At 43.5% G+C, this 16,450-nt stretch overlaps 1 protein-coding gene across 1 annotated transcript in view; it reads left to right on the top strand.

Annotated features, from left to right (window-relative positions):
- The first annotated feature begins 2,026 nt into the window (after positions 1-2,026).
- LOC306708874 (neurabin-2-like) overlaps positions 2,027-16,450 on the top strand; it is a 25,124-nt gene continuing 10,700 nt past the window's right edge. Inside the window, exons 1-5 of the mRNA XM_079176834.1 lie at positions 2,027-2,125; positions 8,637-9,044; positions 10,389-10,588; positions 10,667-11,047; positions 11,170-11,874. Of these exons, the coding sequence (XP_079032960.1) occupies positions 8,723-9,044; positions 10,389-10,588; positions 10,667-11,047; positions 11,170-11,874 (1,608 nt within the window). The 5' untranslated portion in view covers positions 2,027-2,125; positions 8,637-8,722. The remainder of the gene's footprint in view (positions 2,126-8,636; positions 9,045-10,388; positions 10,589-10,666; positions 11,048-11,169; positions 11,875-16,450) is intronic.

The following is a 16,450-nucleotide window of genomic DNA, read 5'->3' as shown; positions in this document are numbered from 1 at the left end:
CTAATTCAGTTACACTCGTGTCGACGGTCTATTACACGATACTACCATTTCCGGTGAAAAATAGATTTAAAAATAAAAGAAAGACTTGTATTTTTTTCTTACTTTTTCAAAAATACTATGCCTCTGCAGTAGTTAATGTGATGATGGCAAGTAAACTAATTATCTCGGTTATTTGCTTTTGTTGACCTTATACACTCACTGTGTAGTCATGTCAGCATAGTGTACTAGTTCTGTTGGTTTCATATATTTGTACACACGTGAAAAATATCTGCTTATATTGTCAATTAATTTCTCATTTGTCACTCTAAAAAGTTAAACCTCAAAATGAAAAGCAAAATGTAAAGCACAGCGATGAAAAGTATCCGAATATATTTACTCCCTTTGCTTAAGCATTTTATACGATTTTATTCTACAACTTCACTACACTTTTAGAGAGGAAGACATACTTTTTGTCCTCCACTAGGTTTATTTGACAGGTTCAGTTACTGATTACTTTTTTAGATTACCACTAAACCAGTGGTTCCTAATCTTTTTGACTTGTGACCCCTGCCCCCCAAAAAAACACACCGTGTACAGTCAGGGCTACAGAAAACGTTACTTTAGCACTTTTACTTTTAATACCGACTTAAACGTAGAAGTTTTTGGAGAGCTGTTTGTTTCTTATATATATTGTTGTGACTTTTACTTAAAAATGCATTGTGGTGTCACTAAGTACACTAACAACACTTTACCACATGATTGTACTTCTTACTTATTGCTTCATAAGCTATTCATACTTAAAGCTTACTTTTAAATGCCCACATGGTCATGCTCCTTCCCTGCTTAATGAATTAATTACAAGACACCAGTAGAGTGAACACACGGCCTCAGTAAACGGGAACTGTCTCATTGCATTACGCAAAACCTCATTTGGACAATCAGTCTTCTCTGTTAAAGGAGTAAAACTATGGAACTGTCTACCAACTGAATTGAAAATGCAACACAATTGTAATGTTGTTAATAGAAGTATTAAATCATGGCTAAAAGAGAAACATTGTTCTCACACCTAACACCCCTGTAGACACACTTATATTTTGTGTATGTATCTATTTTAACTTTTTTTCTAAGTCGTCTGTGGACAGGTGATGTACATTAGCGTTTAGCTACAAACACTAAACACAGTGCATCTGGTCCTGGTGCCTAAATGTATGTTACAATTCTAATGCCACTGTGATGTCCGTATCAAATAAAATAAACATAACATAACACAACTCCACATCACCACTAACCTACTATAGTAGTAGTATCTATAGTAGTAGTAGTAGTAGTAGTAGTGGTAGTGGTAGTAGTAGTAGTAGTAGTAGTAGTAGTAGTGGTAGTGGTAGTGGTAGTAGTAGTAGTAGTAGTAGTAGTGGTGGTGGTAGTGTAGTTATAGCTGTTTTGGCCGGCAGAGGTCACTGAATCTCCATGTTGTAACTGAAATGCTGCGTTCAATGACCTGTCGCTTCTGCCAAACGACTTTTTTTTAAAAGTCAGCCAGCCACCAAAAACAGGTAACCCAGCCAGTTAAAACAATGAGCAAGTGGAGGTTGACACATGAAGCCAATCGGCTGTCTGTGCACGTGACTTAATGACAGTAAAAAGAAAAACATCTGTCAGTGGATTAATGGTGAATTAATGAGGTAAACATGTTAAACTGATGGCCATGTGCATCTACTGAGGGGGAGAACTACTTCTAATACACCTGATGGTGAGGAGGGGGGAGGAGATTGGGCTGAGAGGAAAGGATGGACGAGGCTATGTGGGTAGACTGAGGAGATGGGAGGAAAGGGGGAGAAAGGAGGAAGTAAAAAAAAAAGAGGAAGGGAGAAAGGAAAGGGTGTAAAGTTGAAGAGATTGGAAAAAAAGACAGAAATTGGAATGGGGGAGCGGATGAAGGAAAAGGACGCAAAAGAGTAGCAGAGAAGAGAGGGAGGAAAATGGAGGAGGGAGGGGGGAGAGGGAGGAGCAGAAGGGAGGCTGGCACTCAGTCTGTTCTCTCGCAGGAGGAATCAGCAGCAGCAGCCTGCAGCAGGACAATGGACTGTCTCCCCTACGGATCCTAACGGGCACCGGGGCTGCTGCTTCTGACTAACTGGAATACGAGGTATGGATGGCGGCGCGTGGCTTTAGCGCGGTTTAATTAATCTGCTGTAAAAAAGAAATAAAAATAAAAAATCTGCCGTTCGTCTGTGAAAGACGAGAGGCTGCAGGAAGGAAGCGACGCAGAGCAGCAGACAGACGAGACACCCAGCGAGGGCCCGTCGTCCGTTCGCCTCCGGGTCCTAAACCGGCCGCGTGTCACACGTTATAACGCAGACACAACCGTAACTGCTCAGTGTAATTGTCGGTATGTGCTGCATTTAATCGGCGTGATAACTCGCAGCAGGGAAAAAAGGGGGAAAAAAAGAACACATCCGGAATGCGCGCGCCTCGTTCGTCTCTTTCCCAGAAAGAACGTCGCGCCGAACTCCCTTAAAAATCTTGCTGTTTTAAACTCTCGTGCTTAGATGTTGAAGTGAACACCTCTAAAGGATGCGAACTAAGAATTCGTTGGATACCCAAATGTCTTCTGACAATTTCGGGCGCGCGAGTGACGTATCAAACCCTGTTTAAGTTAGAATCGAATCTTGATGCGCGAGCGCAGCGCGCGTCGCCTTACGATAAGGTGTATTTTGACGGAAGGGGGTGGGGGGGGGTGTAGTGGGACGACACGCGAACAACAAATACTAGGTTATAACCGTAAACCGTAAAGTAAACGTTGCTCTTTGTATTACCTACACGCCGAATTAACGAGTGTCGTGTAGTAATTCGCAGGAGCTGTAACATGTAGTTGGTTACGGTACATGTAGTGCTACGAAAGCAACGGCACAATGAAGACTTTACGTTTTTCGATGGAAGTTCGGCGCTAGCAGCATATGTCGTGAGAGTATGCCAACAAAGCCTCTCTCGAGCCAGCAGCAGCAGCAGCAGCAGCACGCACTGTGTGTGTGTGTGTGTGTGTCTGCGTCTGCCAGAAACCGTTGTCGCACCAGGCCAGGCCCGGGAGTCTCCTCCTCGACAGATGCAGGGATTGTGGGGCGAACAGACGGGAGTCATTGTCGTCGCTATAATGTGGCTTCTGTTGAACAGTGCGCGTGACGCACACGGACATAAACGGGAGACGTTGTGGCGGGCACGGAGACTTAAGGACTCATTATTACTCGTGTCTGAACGGGGCAAGCACATTTTTATGTCAGCGCAGAAGCATCTACAGCAGAAGGCTGCGAGTGTCCGTCTCAGTCGGGACCGCGTTGGCCATCATGCGCGCACACACACACGACCACGGACGTGCTGCACAGATCTCCAGTCCTACAGTATGGGATGAAGGTCATTGTTGCCAGACGAACCACCCCAAACACGTTACTACACACGTCAAACACACGGCTAGGCTGTGTGTGTGTGTGTGTGTGTGTGTGTGTGTGTGTGTGTGTGTGTGTGTGTTTGTGTGTGTGTATTTAGTGAAAGGAGGGGCTGTTCTCCCACCAATACATTACAAATCAATAGTCATTTACCTCCATATGCTGAGGATTATTGGTGCAGGCAGGCAGTGGATGGGCTGCAATGGTTTTATTTTAGGTGTGTGTGTGCCTGTGTAACATTTGTGGGAGGAGGAGGAGGAAGGTATCTTTCTCGGTAGATGCACTACATTTGAATCTGGTTACAAAATAGAATAGAGGAGCACAACATCCTTTAAAGGACCAACGTCTGTTTTTTACATTTTAATTTACATTTGCTCGTCCCTTTAATCGCAAGGTTGGCAGTTCGATCCCCGGCTCCTTCTGTCCGCACGTCAAAGTGTCCTTGGTGCAAGACAACGAAACCCCAGAGTTACTCCCGATTGTCATGGAGCAACTTGCAACCTTGCGTGGCCTTCCGCCGCCATCGGTGTGTGTGTGTGTGTGTGTTAACGGGTGAAGGAGAAGCAAATTGTAAAACGACTTGTCTGGACTCAGGTTTTTATAAAAAGAAACGTGAACTCCACATCGTGTCCTCAGGTGTCCTTATTGATGGCACCAAGATGCTCGACGGTGTCTTTCTAAAGGACACAACCAAAGAGCAGTAAGGAGTGAGGACCCAGAACAAATGACAGGACAGGAAGCAAACCCCTGAACCGCAAAGGATTAGGGGTAGCAGGAGGCAGATGAAGTCGTTCCTGGAAAGGGTGGGGTGGAGTGTAAAATGAAATCTGGTCAGATGGAGACAGATTATGTTTGTCTATGTTGTGCATTTCGGGTTTATTTATGTTATACGTGTGTTTGTCAATGAGACCAGGAGCCACCAGATTGGCCTCAACAACGACAGGAAAAAGAGGCCAGGACCACTATTAGCTCTGTGTGTGTGTGTGTGTGTGTGTGTGTGTGGGTGTGTGTTTCTAGAGGCGTCTGAAAAGGTTATTCGCTTTACATTGGATTTGCTTGCTTATAAGTTCACATGATCAGTGTGTGAGAATCTACTATTTGGCAAGACAGTGTCACAAGACCTACTGTGTGTGTGGGTGTGTGTGTGTGTTTCGTTCCCACCGTGATCAGCTGTTTAATCTGGAGTCAGTGTGGGCCCAGGCAGGGACATAAACGGATCTCCAGAACGCACCGTTTTCAACAACGCTTTATTTCATCTTATGTAAGTCTGACCCAACAATCTGTAACAACGCAGCGTCTGTCAACAGCGTTGCCATGGGAAAGGATGCACGCTATCACACAAACAGCAACATGAACCGACATGTTTTTTAATCCACTTTCAGTTCGGATGCATGTTGACGCATATTTTTTTACACCCTAACCCTTAAGATTAGTTCTTAGGAGGCATTGAAAGTGAAGCTGAAATGTGAAGTAGACCGGCAGAAAATTGATTGTCAACTATTTTGATAAATAAATGTTTCTTTTTCTTTTTTGTCATTTTGAAAGTAAAAATGGCAAATTTGATAGTTTCAGCTTATAAATTGTATGAATTAGCTCTATGACAGAAATCTTTTGGTTGAACTTTTATTTATTTTTTGACAAAATAACGTTCTTTTAATGAGTTAAAAGAATTGCCACAAAATCTGGTGCATGTTCCCCCCCTGCAATAACTTGTGGTGATGCCTTTTAGGTTCTAGACGAGATTCAGAGCATTAATATAGCATTAAACAACTATTGTCAATGTAAAGATATAGTGGAGTAATGTCTACCTGAGCAGAGAATGATGTCTCTCTCCCTCTGTGTTCTTACCTGAGCTTCCCTGTGCTCTCTCTCTGAGTCTCTCTGTTGAGCCCCACTAGCTAGCTAATGGCCGCCGCTCTGCACTCACACGACGGTCGCGGTAGCTCTGTCAGCACTGTTGCCGTTGTTGGTACTGCTCGTGCTGTTAGCACCGTTAGCTGCTAGCGACTGGCTAAGCTGTCTCCCTGTAGAGAGCCGCGGGGAGGCAATACATATGCTCTGAATTCCGTTTTTAGCGCCTTTATCTATTTAGCACCATTATCAGGTAAAACTGTAATTTGTTCTTTGAAACCAAATACCGGCAGAACTCATGTACAGCCACAGCTGTACTTTCTTTTTGTTTTGTGCTAATTAGCATGTCAACACGCTAAACTAAGATGGTGAATATGGTAAAAACTATACCTACTGATGTCTTCTAATATTAGCATTGTCTTTGAGCACATGCTATCATTTAGCTCACAGCACTGCTGTGCTAATGGACAGCCTCACAGAGCGGCTAGCATGGCTGTAGACTCTTAGTCTTTTTTCACTATTTTCTGCCCCTTTATAGACTAAATTATGAATCAATAATTCATTGAGAAAATAATTGCCAGATTAATCAATGAGGAAAATAGTTGCAGTCCTACATACTGTATATGTCAAATGGTGCAACATGTGCTCCCTGCTGCACTGGCTTTTCATCCCGACACAACCACAGATCTGAAAAGCCAATGGAAAGTTTTTACTGTTATGTACCGGCTTGTTCGGGGCGAAACTCTTTATTATGGCTTGATGAGGAACAACTCAACACACCATCAATTAGTGGTGACATCACACAAGGCTGTTGCAGGGCGCCCTCATTTGGGTCTCTTTGGTCTAACCGGGGTGGAAAATTCGACTCCAGTATTTTGGCTTGTTCAGACACAAAGTACAAGGCAAGACTGTACACGACCAGACGACTTCAGATTGTGTTTGTTGTACACTTATTGAGGAGCGTCGAAAGAAGAACACGCTGTATCATTGTGACAATGTTCATATCAGAAACCTCACACCTCAGCTGTGAATTTTCGCACAAAGCCCACAGTCTGAGTCTGCTGGAATGAAGAAAAAACAGAGATACGCCTCTGGCTCAGTCCACATTCGATTAAGTAATCACCTGAGTTGCAAAACCCATTTATGTTTCATAAAATGGCAAACAGCTAGATCATTGTGTTATTAGTACTAGTGCAGCGGCCGTTTATAACAAGCCTGTTCAGAAAGGGGCTGAATACTTTTGCCAGCGGTGTTGCTGCTTACAGCTTTCTTGAGAACCGTATTAATCATTTCACAATTAATAGTTTAATTTCAGAAAATAAGTTTTCAGTACTTCTTCTACTACCACTGCCAATACCAACATTCCCAGTCATAGAAAGGGTGAAAAGTAAAGCAAGACGGCATTTGCCTTGGCCCCCCAAATTACTAGGTACGCCCCTGAAAAACAAACCCAATACGCAGTTACTTGCAGTCAGAAACATCGATGAAATACACTAAGCGGAGATAATTTCCAAATAGGCGTGTTAATCGACTTGCGTTGACATAACCACCGTGTATATGCAGTCGACCATGGATCAGAAACACTGGTGAAATACAATCTGGTTCAAATCTGCTTCACCTTCTTCCCTTACTTTGTATAGAACCTGGCTAACTGTTTCCTTGTATTCACATTTTTTTGTTAAGCTAAGCTAACCAGTTGCCGGCTGTATCTTCCTATTTACAGAACTGTTACAGTGGCATTGAGTGGTATCCATCTAACTCTATGGCAAAAAGGCGACTTAGCTTATTTCTCAAAATGTTGAATTATTCCTTTAAAGTCTTTTTTTCTGCTGAGTTTGCTTTCTTGAGTGTTGTAAGCTCGTCTCAAAATTGCATTATCAAATTATCGTTCGTGGTGAAATAAACATTTTTCTTGAGACCTCTACATACTATATGTTCACATTTCATTTTTGAGATTTTATGGTCATAGCTTACAACCAATTTAGTACTTGTGTGTGTTTCACAACGTCTCGTTGCTAGCGTTGTCGTAAGATGTAGAACTAGAAATGAAGCCCGATGAAAACATCACACTTTACTGTCGCGCAGATCTGACCGCACAGACTGCAAACGCAATCAGCCGGTTAATAGGATCGCGACCATGAGAAAAACAGCTTGATATCTGGGGACCACACGGGGGGGCTCTGTATTCATGCGCTGAGTTTGTCACAAAGTGGGTTTGGCGTTCAGAGCGGCAGCATTGGAGACACACACGCGACAAGTGAGGTGAGGTCACAGTGCGTCAGCATTTTAATTGGATTATTTTGACAGCTCCCGGAGCGCCATGTGGGTGTTATGAAATACACAGCGATGTCATCATTGGCAACACTGTCACTGGATTGGTCATTTTCCGCTGATGCTCGATTATTGATGAAAAACTTAAAGGGGCACTTAGGCGAGTTGGCTCCAAGTTGGGGGCACTTACAGAATGAAAATGATCAAAATTGAGAGGCAGAGATACGGCATTTTACATTTCCTGGAGTGCAACACAATGGGATCTTTATCTTTTGTTCGGGCTGGAGTGCAGGTTTCCCATTGAAGTCTCCAGCCAAAATCCAAGATAACCCTGCTGATGGTTTTGAGAAAGTTACTCCAGAGCCACAAAATAAATTATACTTAACAGGGCTACCCCCTCTCAATCAACTAATCCGTTGTTTTTGTCTTAGTCATTTTTTTGCCCTTTTTCATGCAGAATGACTTATTTATTTATGAGTGTAAGTCGGCTAAGAATTTATTTGGAGGACAGGCCTAATACTATAAATGTACTGCTAAGTACTACTCCTCATGACAAGTAAACTGACCTTTGTGTGTAAAATTGGTGGAGTGGCCCTTTAAGGTGGCCCACCGCCCACTGGTTTGAGGCGCTGACCGAGAACCACGACGTTCCTGGTTCAAATCTCTTTTCAGTTTCAGTTTTAAAAGTGTTAGTTCAAAAACAGCTCAGAGACAAACTGCAGTCATATCAAAGTTGAATGTCATTTTGAATGCGGATAATGTTCTAACGTGAATAATTCATTTGATTAGTCGATTGATGGAAAATAAATTGATTAAAAATGTTGTTTCCATCAAGCAAAAATGCCCAACATTCACTGGTGCTAGCTTTTTTAATGTGAGGATTTGCTGATTCTCTGTTTTATCTTTTATATTATAGATTGAATATCTTCATTTTTTTTGTTTTATATCATCAAGAATATAATACTTTGGGTTTGTTGGTTGCACGTCAGACAAAGGAAAAAGTTCATAGACCATGCTTTTGGGTTGTGGTTACTCATCTTGGAACTCTGTTATGATTGATTAGATCCCATCGATCTGTCTCTCCGTGTGCTTCAGGAGGTGAATGTCAAACAGCTCCAGGATGCTGCGGTCCTCGTCCCTGCTGACCTGCTGTTCACCGGTGGGCATCTGATTTACCAAACATGATGAAGACCGAACCCCCGAAGGCCACGGGGGGCAACGGGACCTCCGCTGGCAGCAGCAGTGGGGGGAGCGGGAGCTCAAACCTGCGGAGTCCCTCGCCCCACCGCAACGCCTACGAGGCAGGGCTGGCAGCGCTCAAGAAGGCCACCGACCACCTCAACAATGCCGCGAACGGAGGCGGCGGCCCCGCCTCCAAACCCGCTCCTCTGCCCCGCCCGACTGGGAGGGGCCGGAAATACGGGTCAAATGTTCACCGCATCAAGAACATGTTCATGCAGATGCAGTCTCCTGGCGACGAGGAGGACGGAGCCAATATGATTGGTAATTCACCTCCCTTGTTATATTTTTGTCAAAGCCTTTAGAATGTACCGTGTGAGGAGAAGTCAATGATGATGAATGGTTATTTTCATTAATATGTTACCATTTTGTTACCCACTACTTACATTATAACTCTAATCTGAAGGCCCTACTCACCCACACAGGTATTAAATTACTATGGCTGATTAGACCTGTAGTCAGGCTGGAGTTGGGTGGAGCTATGTATGGAATTGACCGTTCACTAACCCCTGACACTGAACAGACAATCCAATTATCTAAATAGCTTAACTATTGTTATGAGGCAAGGCAGGCCTGTCCCGCTTTGGATTATTCCACATGTTGAAGCAGTGTGTAAGTGGCTGTAAAAAGAACAATATTTAGTATCTTTTAGCCTTTTAAAAAACAGGTTCGGAATTAATTAAACAGTGTGTATCTGCTTGAATGTAAGCTGCAAATGTTAGCATGTCTGGCTAACTAGCTTACTACCTGCTTTGTAACCACTTCTAAGGCTAAAAGTTAGCGCATTATTAGCTATGTAGATGTTTTTTTGGGAGTTACAAGGTTATGCGTTTCCAACATTACATTTATGCTACCAGAACTAACCAGCTCCTCACCGCAATACAAGAACAATGCTGCTTCGTTTACTTCCATGTCTTCTACATTGATCATTAACTGGTGAGGACCTGTTAGCTTTAGCCTCAGTCAGCCGGTGACAGCAGCTAGCTAACGTTATCTTAAGTAGCTAAAGTTATCTAGCTACAGCTGACTAACTCTGCAACATTTTTCAATATCATTTCAGCAAAAGAGTAGCAGATAAGAAAAGTTATTATTAGGAGTGTTTTAAATACAACATTGTGCAATGAATGGACAGCAGATAATAGCCCCACTGAGGACCACTTTTATTTAGGTAATAATGAATTAACCTTAGCGGTTTTATCAGGTCAAACCCCCAAAAAAGCTGAAGAGTATTGTATGCTTTTGTTGTTTAAAACCTCTTCAACCCCATAATTAGAATTTTCAGTTATCATTTGAGCTTTTTCAACATCAGTATAAAGACAAGGAGAGACAAAAACATGTAAATTAAAATAATTGTATTTACTTTTTAAAATGTTTTTACAATTTTACGCAAAGGAAACCAACAAATTTCAGTTTTCATGTATTTTTGGCAATCATCTCTATTAGTTATGATACAATTGTGCTGAGATCTGGGAAGACAGCAATATCACTACCCCGAAATCCGATGCGACCTAAGTGCTGTGAAACTGGAATGTTTTCTTTGACAAACCTCTCTTACTTTCCCTTTTTGCTCCTAACAACCTTCACAATTAACTTTTTTGTCACTGGCAGGTGTAGTAGAGCAGGCGGTAAAACTGTCCCTACCGAGGGCATCCAGCCTTAATGAGAACGTCGACCACAGTGCCCTGCTCAAGCTGGGGGCCACGGTCTCAGAGAGGGTCAACCGCTTTGACTCTAAACCGGGTGGAGAGGGTGGGGGCTTCTCCAAACTCCAGGAGACCAGGAGGATCTTCGAGCAGCGGACTCTACAGGTGGGAAGGGTATTCGTGTTACTTACTTGTTCATTCTTATTCTGGTTCAAGACCATGACTGACTGTTGTCTCCTGCAGGAGAAGCAAGCCGCCACCAACCGGATCTTGCTGAAGAAAGAGCGGGCATCGGGCTTCCAGGACAGCCGTCTAGATGTCGTGGCTCGCTTTAACGGCTCCACTGAGGCTTTGGACCGACTGGACGACCCCCCAGCTCCCGCTCCTCTTCCGGCTCCTGCTCCTCTTCCGGCTCCTGCCCCTATTCCGGCTCCCGCGACTCTTACCGCTGCTGCAGCTTCAGTCGGGCCCGGTGATGCCGTCAGCCCCACCGTGAGCCAGCTCAGTGCCGTGTTCGAGAAGACCGAACCGCAAAACAATCTCCACCTCCCCCAACGTCGGTCAGGCCCTGCCCTAGCACCAAAGCCCAAACCTCCAGCCAGAACAGAGGCTACCGGAAGGAAGGTGAGAAGACTTTGATTAACTTTTTTTTTAAAAATGCAAGAAATTAGAAACTGTGGTAGAAGTAAAGGAAGCTTGTTGGAGGAAAAAACTATGAATTGATGAAATGATTCTCTCTCTCTTAGGGGAAGGTGCTCCCTCTAGGTAAGGAGGACCGCGAGGAGATGGCAGCAAGCGGTGTGAGCACCCAGGAAGCAGAACAACCAGAAGAGACTCTAGAGAGGAGCATAGGAGAAGCTATGGACAGCGAGGAGCAGGAAGGGTTCAGACAGTCAGGAGACCAGCTCCCCAATTCCTCCTACTCCTCATCGTGCTCCTCTTCTTCGGAAGTCAAGCCAGAGTCGGAGGCCCAGCCAGCAGCGACTAAAGCCCGGGGCTCAAGTACGGTGCCTGCCCCAGAGCACGAACCGCAGGCTGATGAGCAAGACGGCTCCACCAGGGGTTCTGAGGCCGGAGCCCGGCTGGTGCAGGCGGACGTCCATGCCTCGCTGGAAAATGGTGAAAAAGAGCGTCCAGGTTCCTCTCCCTCCTCGGAGGAGGATGAGAGAGGAGGGGACTCTGAGAGGAGGGAAGAGGAGGAGGATAACGATGAGGATGGCTCGAGGAAGGAGGATTACTCGGAGGGCGACCTGGTGGATATCAGCGCGTACAGCGGGCATGGGGAGGAGGACTCTGGGGGCAGCCAGCTAGACGACGACGACGAGGAGGATGAGGAAGATGAGGAGGCATATCAGCCGGAGACCAGCTGCTCCGAGATCGCGGGTCTACCTGAGGAAGAGGAACCCGTGCCACCAAATAGGAAGATTCAATTCAGCACTGGGCTAATCAAGGTGAGTGAGGTTTTGTAAATGGTCTGACATCCTCTGGGGAGCATGAACTTGTATGTTTTCATGGTTGATATGTGTAAAGGTGTCACCATACATTTTCAGATTCATCCTCGAATGAATGCCGGTTTAATTGTGACAGACTATGAAATACTGGGCTTTAGTTAGGGAACAGGAAATTTCCTGTTCTTATCTCTTCTGTTACATCGTACATTATTATGTTGCATCCTATCTCTCTCACTGAGGAAGTGTGGTGTCAACAAGATGACTTCACTATGACGTGTTGAGGCATGTTTCACAATGCACAGAGCTCAACCAGCTGACTGCCGCAGTGAAGGGAGGGTTTGGTGGGTTGTAGGAGAAACGAGCACTCGAGTACAGAAAAAAGCTTGTGTTAAATCAAGACGTGTTCAAATGAACACACACACAGTTTGAGCTAGAGTCAGCAGGAAATACTGTGGTGAAATCAACCCGTGTGTGTGTGTGTGTGTGTGTGTGTGTGTGTGTGATGTTAAAGGAGAAGGAAGTCAGTGCGTCTTTTCAATCATTTCCTTCCTCTCTTAATCTTTTGTCTTTTAGCTTGCTATGGTATGGTAGATAGCAGCGCACACATACTTCCTCACTAAACCTATTCAGCCTCACTTTCTCCAGTTGTATTACGTAATTAAAAGATACCAACTGTCCTGGGTTCATAATATTGATCAATGTCCACTTATGCAGGCGGCAGAAGATCATGAAGAGGAACAGGTTTTATTTCAGGGCAAGGAATTCTTTACATTTCTTTGGACCTTAAAACATTTAACCACTGACCTCTTTAGCCACAGTGCAGCTAAAAGTGGACCCGTGGCCCAAGACGGCGTTGTTTACTAGCAAGGTAACTGTTACCGTTAGCTGCCTAGCGAATCATGCCAAACCAGCGTTTGCCACTGATGTGCAACTACCTGTCGTCTCGTTCGGAAAACCTTTTTGTTCAGTATCGCAGAACGCACACAAAGCATCACTACTGTCTCAGTCATGTGGTTTCTAATCGCTGTTACACCGATTAAATCACTTGTCCTAATTTTATCTTTAACAAATCATACAGAGACATTATATTTATTGAAGATGAAGCGGAATAATCGGTTGCTAACCATTTCAGTCATAATGATTCGGTTGTTTTGCTGGCTTCTGCTTTGAAACTAGCTTTGCACTGGCTCACATCTTTTAGCGGCCTCCCTCTCTACCTCTGTCTCATCTCTTTATAGGGTACTGTCACTGTTAACATATAGATACGCTCACTGAACTACAGGCAAAAGTAAGACTGCAATGAGATCCAGGACATCAAATGGAAATGTGATGTGAGGAGTTAAGCTTTCATAGATCAAGCAATATATATATATATATATATATTGTATAAAAAAACAAGGTGCCACAATGTCAATACCTTATTTATGGACATTTTTCAGGATTTAGAAATAAAACAACTCATTTGAAAAATAAAATTATTGTTTGCATTCATTCAAATATTTTACTAATACTAACTACTTTATGAATGACAACAAATTAAATGACAACAAATTAAAAATGAAACTTAAGTATAACAGTATATCATTTATAAAACATGAAAGAATTTTTTATTGAAAGAAACGACTGTTGAGCCTTGGCAGATGTTTACACAATTGTATTTTCATATTTATCTATTAAGCAACTTGAACCACTACAGCCTCTAAACCATGCTGTACAGGAGACAAACCACTTCCTGGCAGTATGGCAGGGATATGAAATACACACACCTGGATTGGAGTTGCAAGAAGTATTTATTCTGGTATTTTCTCAGAGCATTGTGTTTGACAGCCATGTGAGAATCATGGAATAAAAACATACTATTGTAACTGTCACACTACGCATATCTGCAAATCCATATTTTAATGGTGGATGGATGGGTTGACGTGCTAAAAGCATCCATGACGGATTCAACGTGACAGAATGTGATGTGAAAGGAGAATGAGAGAGAAAGTGACATGATGGCTGCAACTTGTCTGGCAGTGTTCTGCTGCAGGTAACTGAGCCAGTGAGCTGAGACTCCCTGCCTGGGCACGTTGGCTGCGGTTACACAATTTAAAAACTGGTTGTTGACATCATGAGAGCACAAACCTTCTCCGGCACCCAGCAAGTCTCCAGCCTGCCCCCGCAGCACGTCATTTTGTAAAAAAATAATAATAAAACATCCCCCACATTTGATCTTCCAACAGAAATGCCATGTGATTTCAACACTTTTTAAAAAGCTTATAGCACAACAGATTGATAAAGAGTAATCGATGATCAATCACAGCCTAGAGAACCTGATTAAGTAGCTGGGTTGTCCAGCATCTCACGTTTACTCACACATACTGGACTGTGCCAAGGCCTTTACAAGGCTACCTCTGTGCGCCTGCAAAAAGCTGTTGGAATGTAGCTGGGTGTGTTTGTTTTCATTGAAAACGCACATGTACGCACACACACACACACACACACACACACACACACACAAAGGCAGGGGAAGCTGATTGATAAGAACCACAAAGTGAAGCTTTGTGTGGAAGAAATGACACCAGGTGTGTGTGTGTGCGTGCGTATGCGTGTGCGTGTGCGTGTGTTGATGTGAGCTGAATAGCTAATTAAGTCATCCTTTGTTTTTCGCGGAGTTTAAGGATGCACCAGATCCTGACTGAAATCCTTAAGTGTGTTTGGGGGATCTGTCGTGACAGGAATGTTTGGAGGCGTTTTGGCCTCTCTTCACCTGCTCTATGAAAAATGCCCAGCACAATTTCCTTCAGCCCAGAGGCTAAAGTTCAAAACCCCAAAGTTGTTCAGTTTATTATCATAGTACGACAAAGTAAAGCAGCAAATTGTCACATTTGAGAATTGGAACTAAAAGACTCTTTGGCTTTTTTTGTCTGAGAAATGACTCGATTGATTAACAAAGTAGTCAGCAGTTATTTTTCTGTTGACATTACACAAATTATATGTTGGCATGACACTTGAGACTTTAGCTGATCAGCGGCTCTCACAGAGTCAATGCAAAGGCACGAATGGACGTGAGTAAACGCACATTTTTGCGTGGAAATTTACCCCATTCGCGTGGGTTGAAAATATTTTAACTCGCGCTTGTCTGTCACAAAAGCCTATCAGCGTGGAGATTCTCCTGTCGTCACTGACGTCCTGCTGCTATGGAGGAAAATAATATAGTAGCAGTAGGTGTTCACCCAGAGCTCTACGATACCTCATATTAGTAGAGACCGGACGAAACTATGTGTATAAATGTGTGTGTGTAAACCATATGTTACAAACAATGAAAACAACGCTGCCGTATTTACACATATATGACGTTATTGTGAGTGTTGATGGAGCTGCTACAATGTTAGCATAGCCTAGCACCGATCGATCTGAGCTCCATTGAGAAAACAAGTATTTTAAAACGTATTTGTTTGTCGTCTTGTGGAGAGGACTAACAAAACATGAATTCAGACTTTTTACAAATCGGCGTCATTATGTAGTTATTTCGGCATCCCTATTTGTCCGTTTATTGCAATTAAATCACAGCGAAATTGTTTATTTTGGGTTCATACAGCTGTAGTAAACAAGCTAGTCCCAGTGAATACACCTCGATGAAATCCACAGAGCGACTCCAGACTATGTTATGAGCCCAGACAAGACGTTTAGTTTCCCGGGATATCTGGGACTTCCACAACAAGTACTAAGCAGAAATAGAGGTTATTTCTTCCATGGTTGGTCGAAATAAATGGCTTAAGTTAATAACGGTTTCCATGGAGATAAGCCTCTCCTCCACAGTGTTTTTGTAATTACTCTCACTGCCAATCGGGGGGGAACACAAAGGTCGACACTTCACCATACAATATAAAAAAAAAGATAAAGTAAATCAAGCACCACCAATCTGGCAATAGCGAGATAGCTAACCAGCTAACTGCTAGCTAATAACTAGCTAACTGACAGACAGGAACCATCTACACCGAGAGACACCACAAATACATCAACAATGTCCTCATATGTGATTTCGGTTAGAAGGTGGCTTGTGATTGGTCAGATTACGCGGAGGTTTGACATTTATTATGCCCTGTATTTATTTAGGTCCAGTCCGCCCAGGGATCTAAGTTAAAGTCAGGATGTACTGACCCTGAGCGACCCTGTGATGAAGCATAACTGATCATGACTGGTCCTTTATGCCCTTTATGCTCTCCGCGATATTCCTATCAATAAATAGTCCGCTATTTATACTGTAAAAGTGCCTTTGGAAAACACGTGAAGCTCAGTCTGAACACTGGCCACACTGTTTAAGTGCAGCATTGATTAATGGATTCACCAAGTGACTGAGAGTTAATTATCAATCCACCAATGTCTCTCAGAGGCTGTAGATAGTGTTATCACATGAAACTTGACGACCTAATGAATCCATTGTTCAATCCAAAATCCAGCTACATTTTTGGAGTGGTCCCATGACCTCTCACCTCAAGATATGTGAATGAAAATGGGTTCTATGGATACCCACAAGTCTCCCCTTTACAGACATGCCCACTTCATGATAGGCCCATGCAGTTTAAGTGTG

Source organism: Pholis gunnellus, assembly GCF_910591455.1.
Source record: "Pholis gunnellus genome assembly, chromosome: 17".
Taxonomy (NCBI): domain Eukaryota; kingdom Metazoa; phylum Chordata; class Actinopteri; order Perciformes; family Pholidae; genus Pholis; species Pholis gunnellus.
Note: the sequence above shows the minus strand (reverse complement) of the source record. Positions and strands in the feature narration are given on the sequence as shown.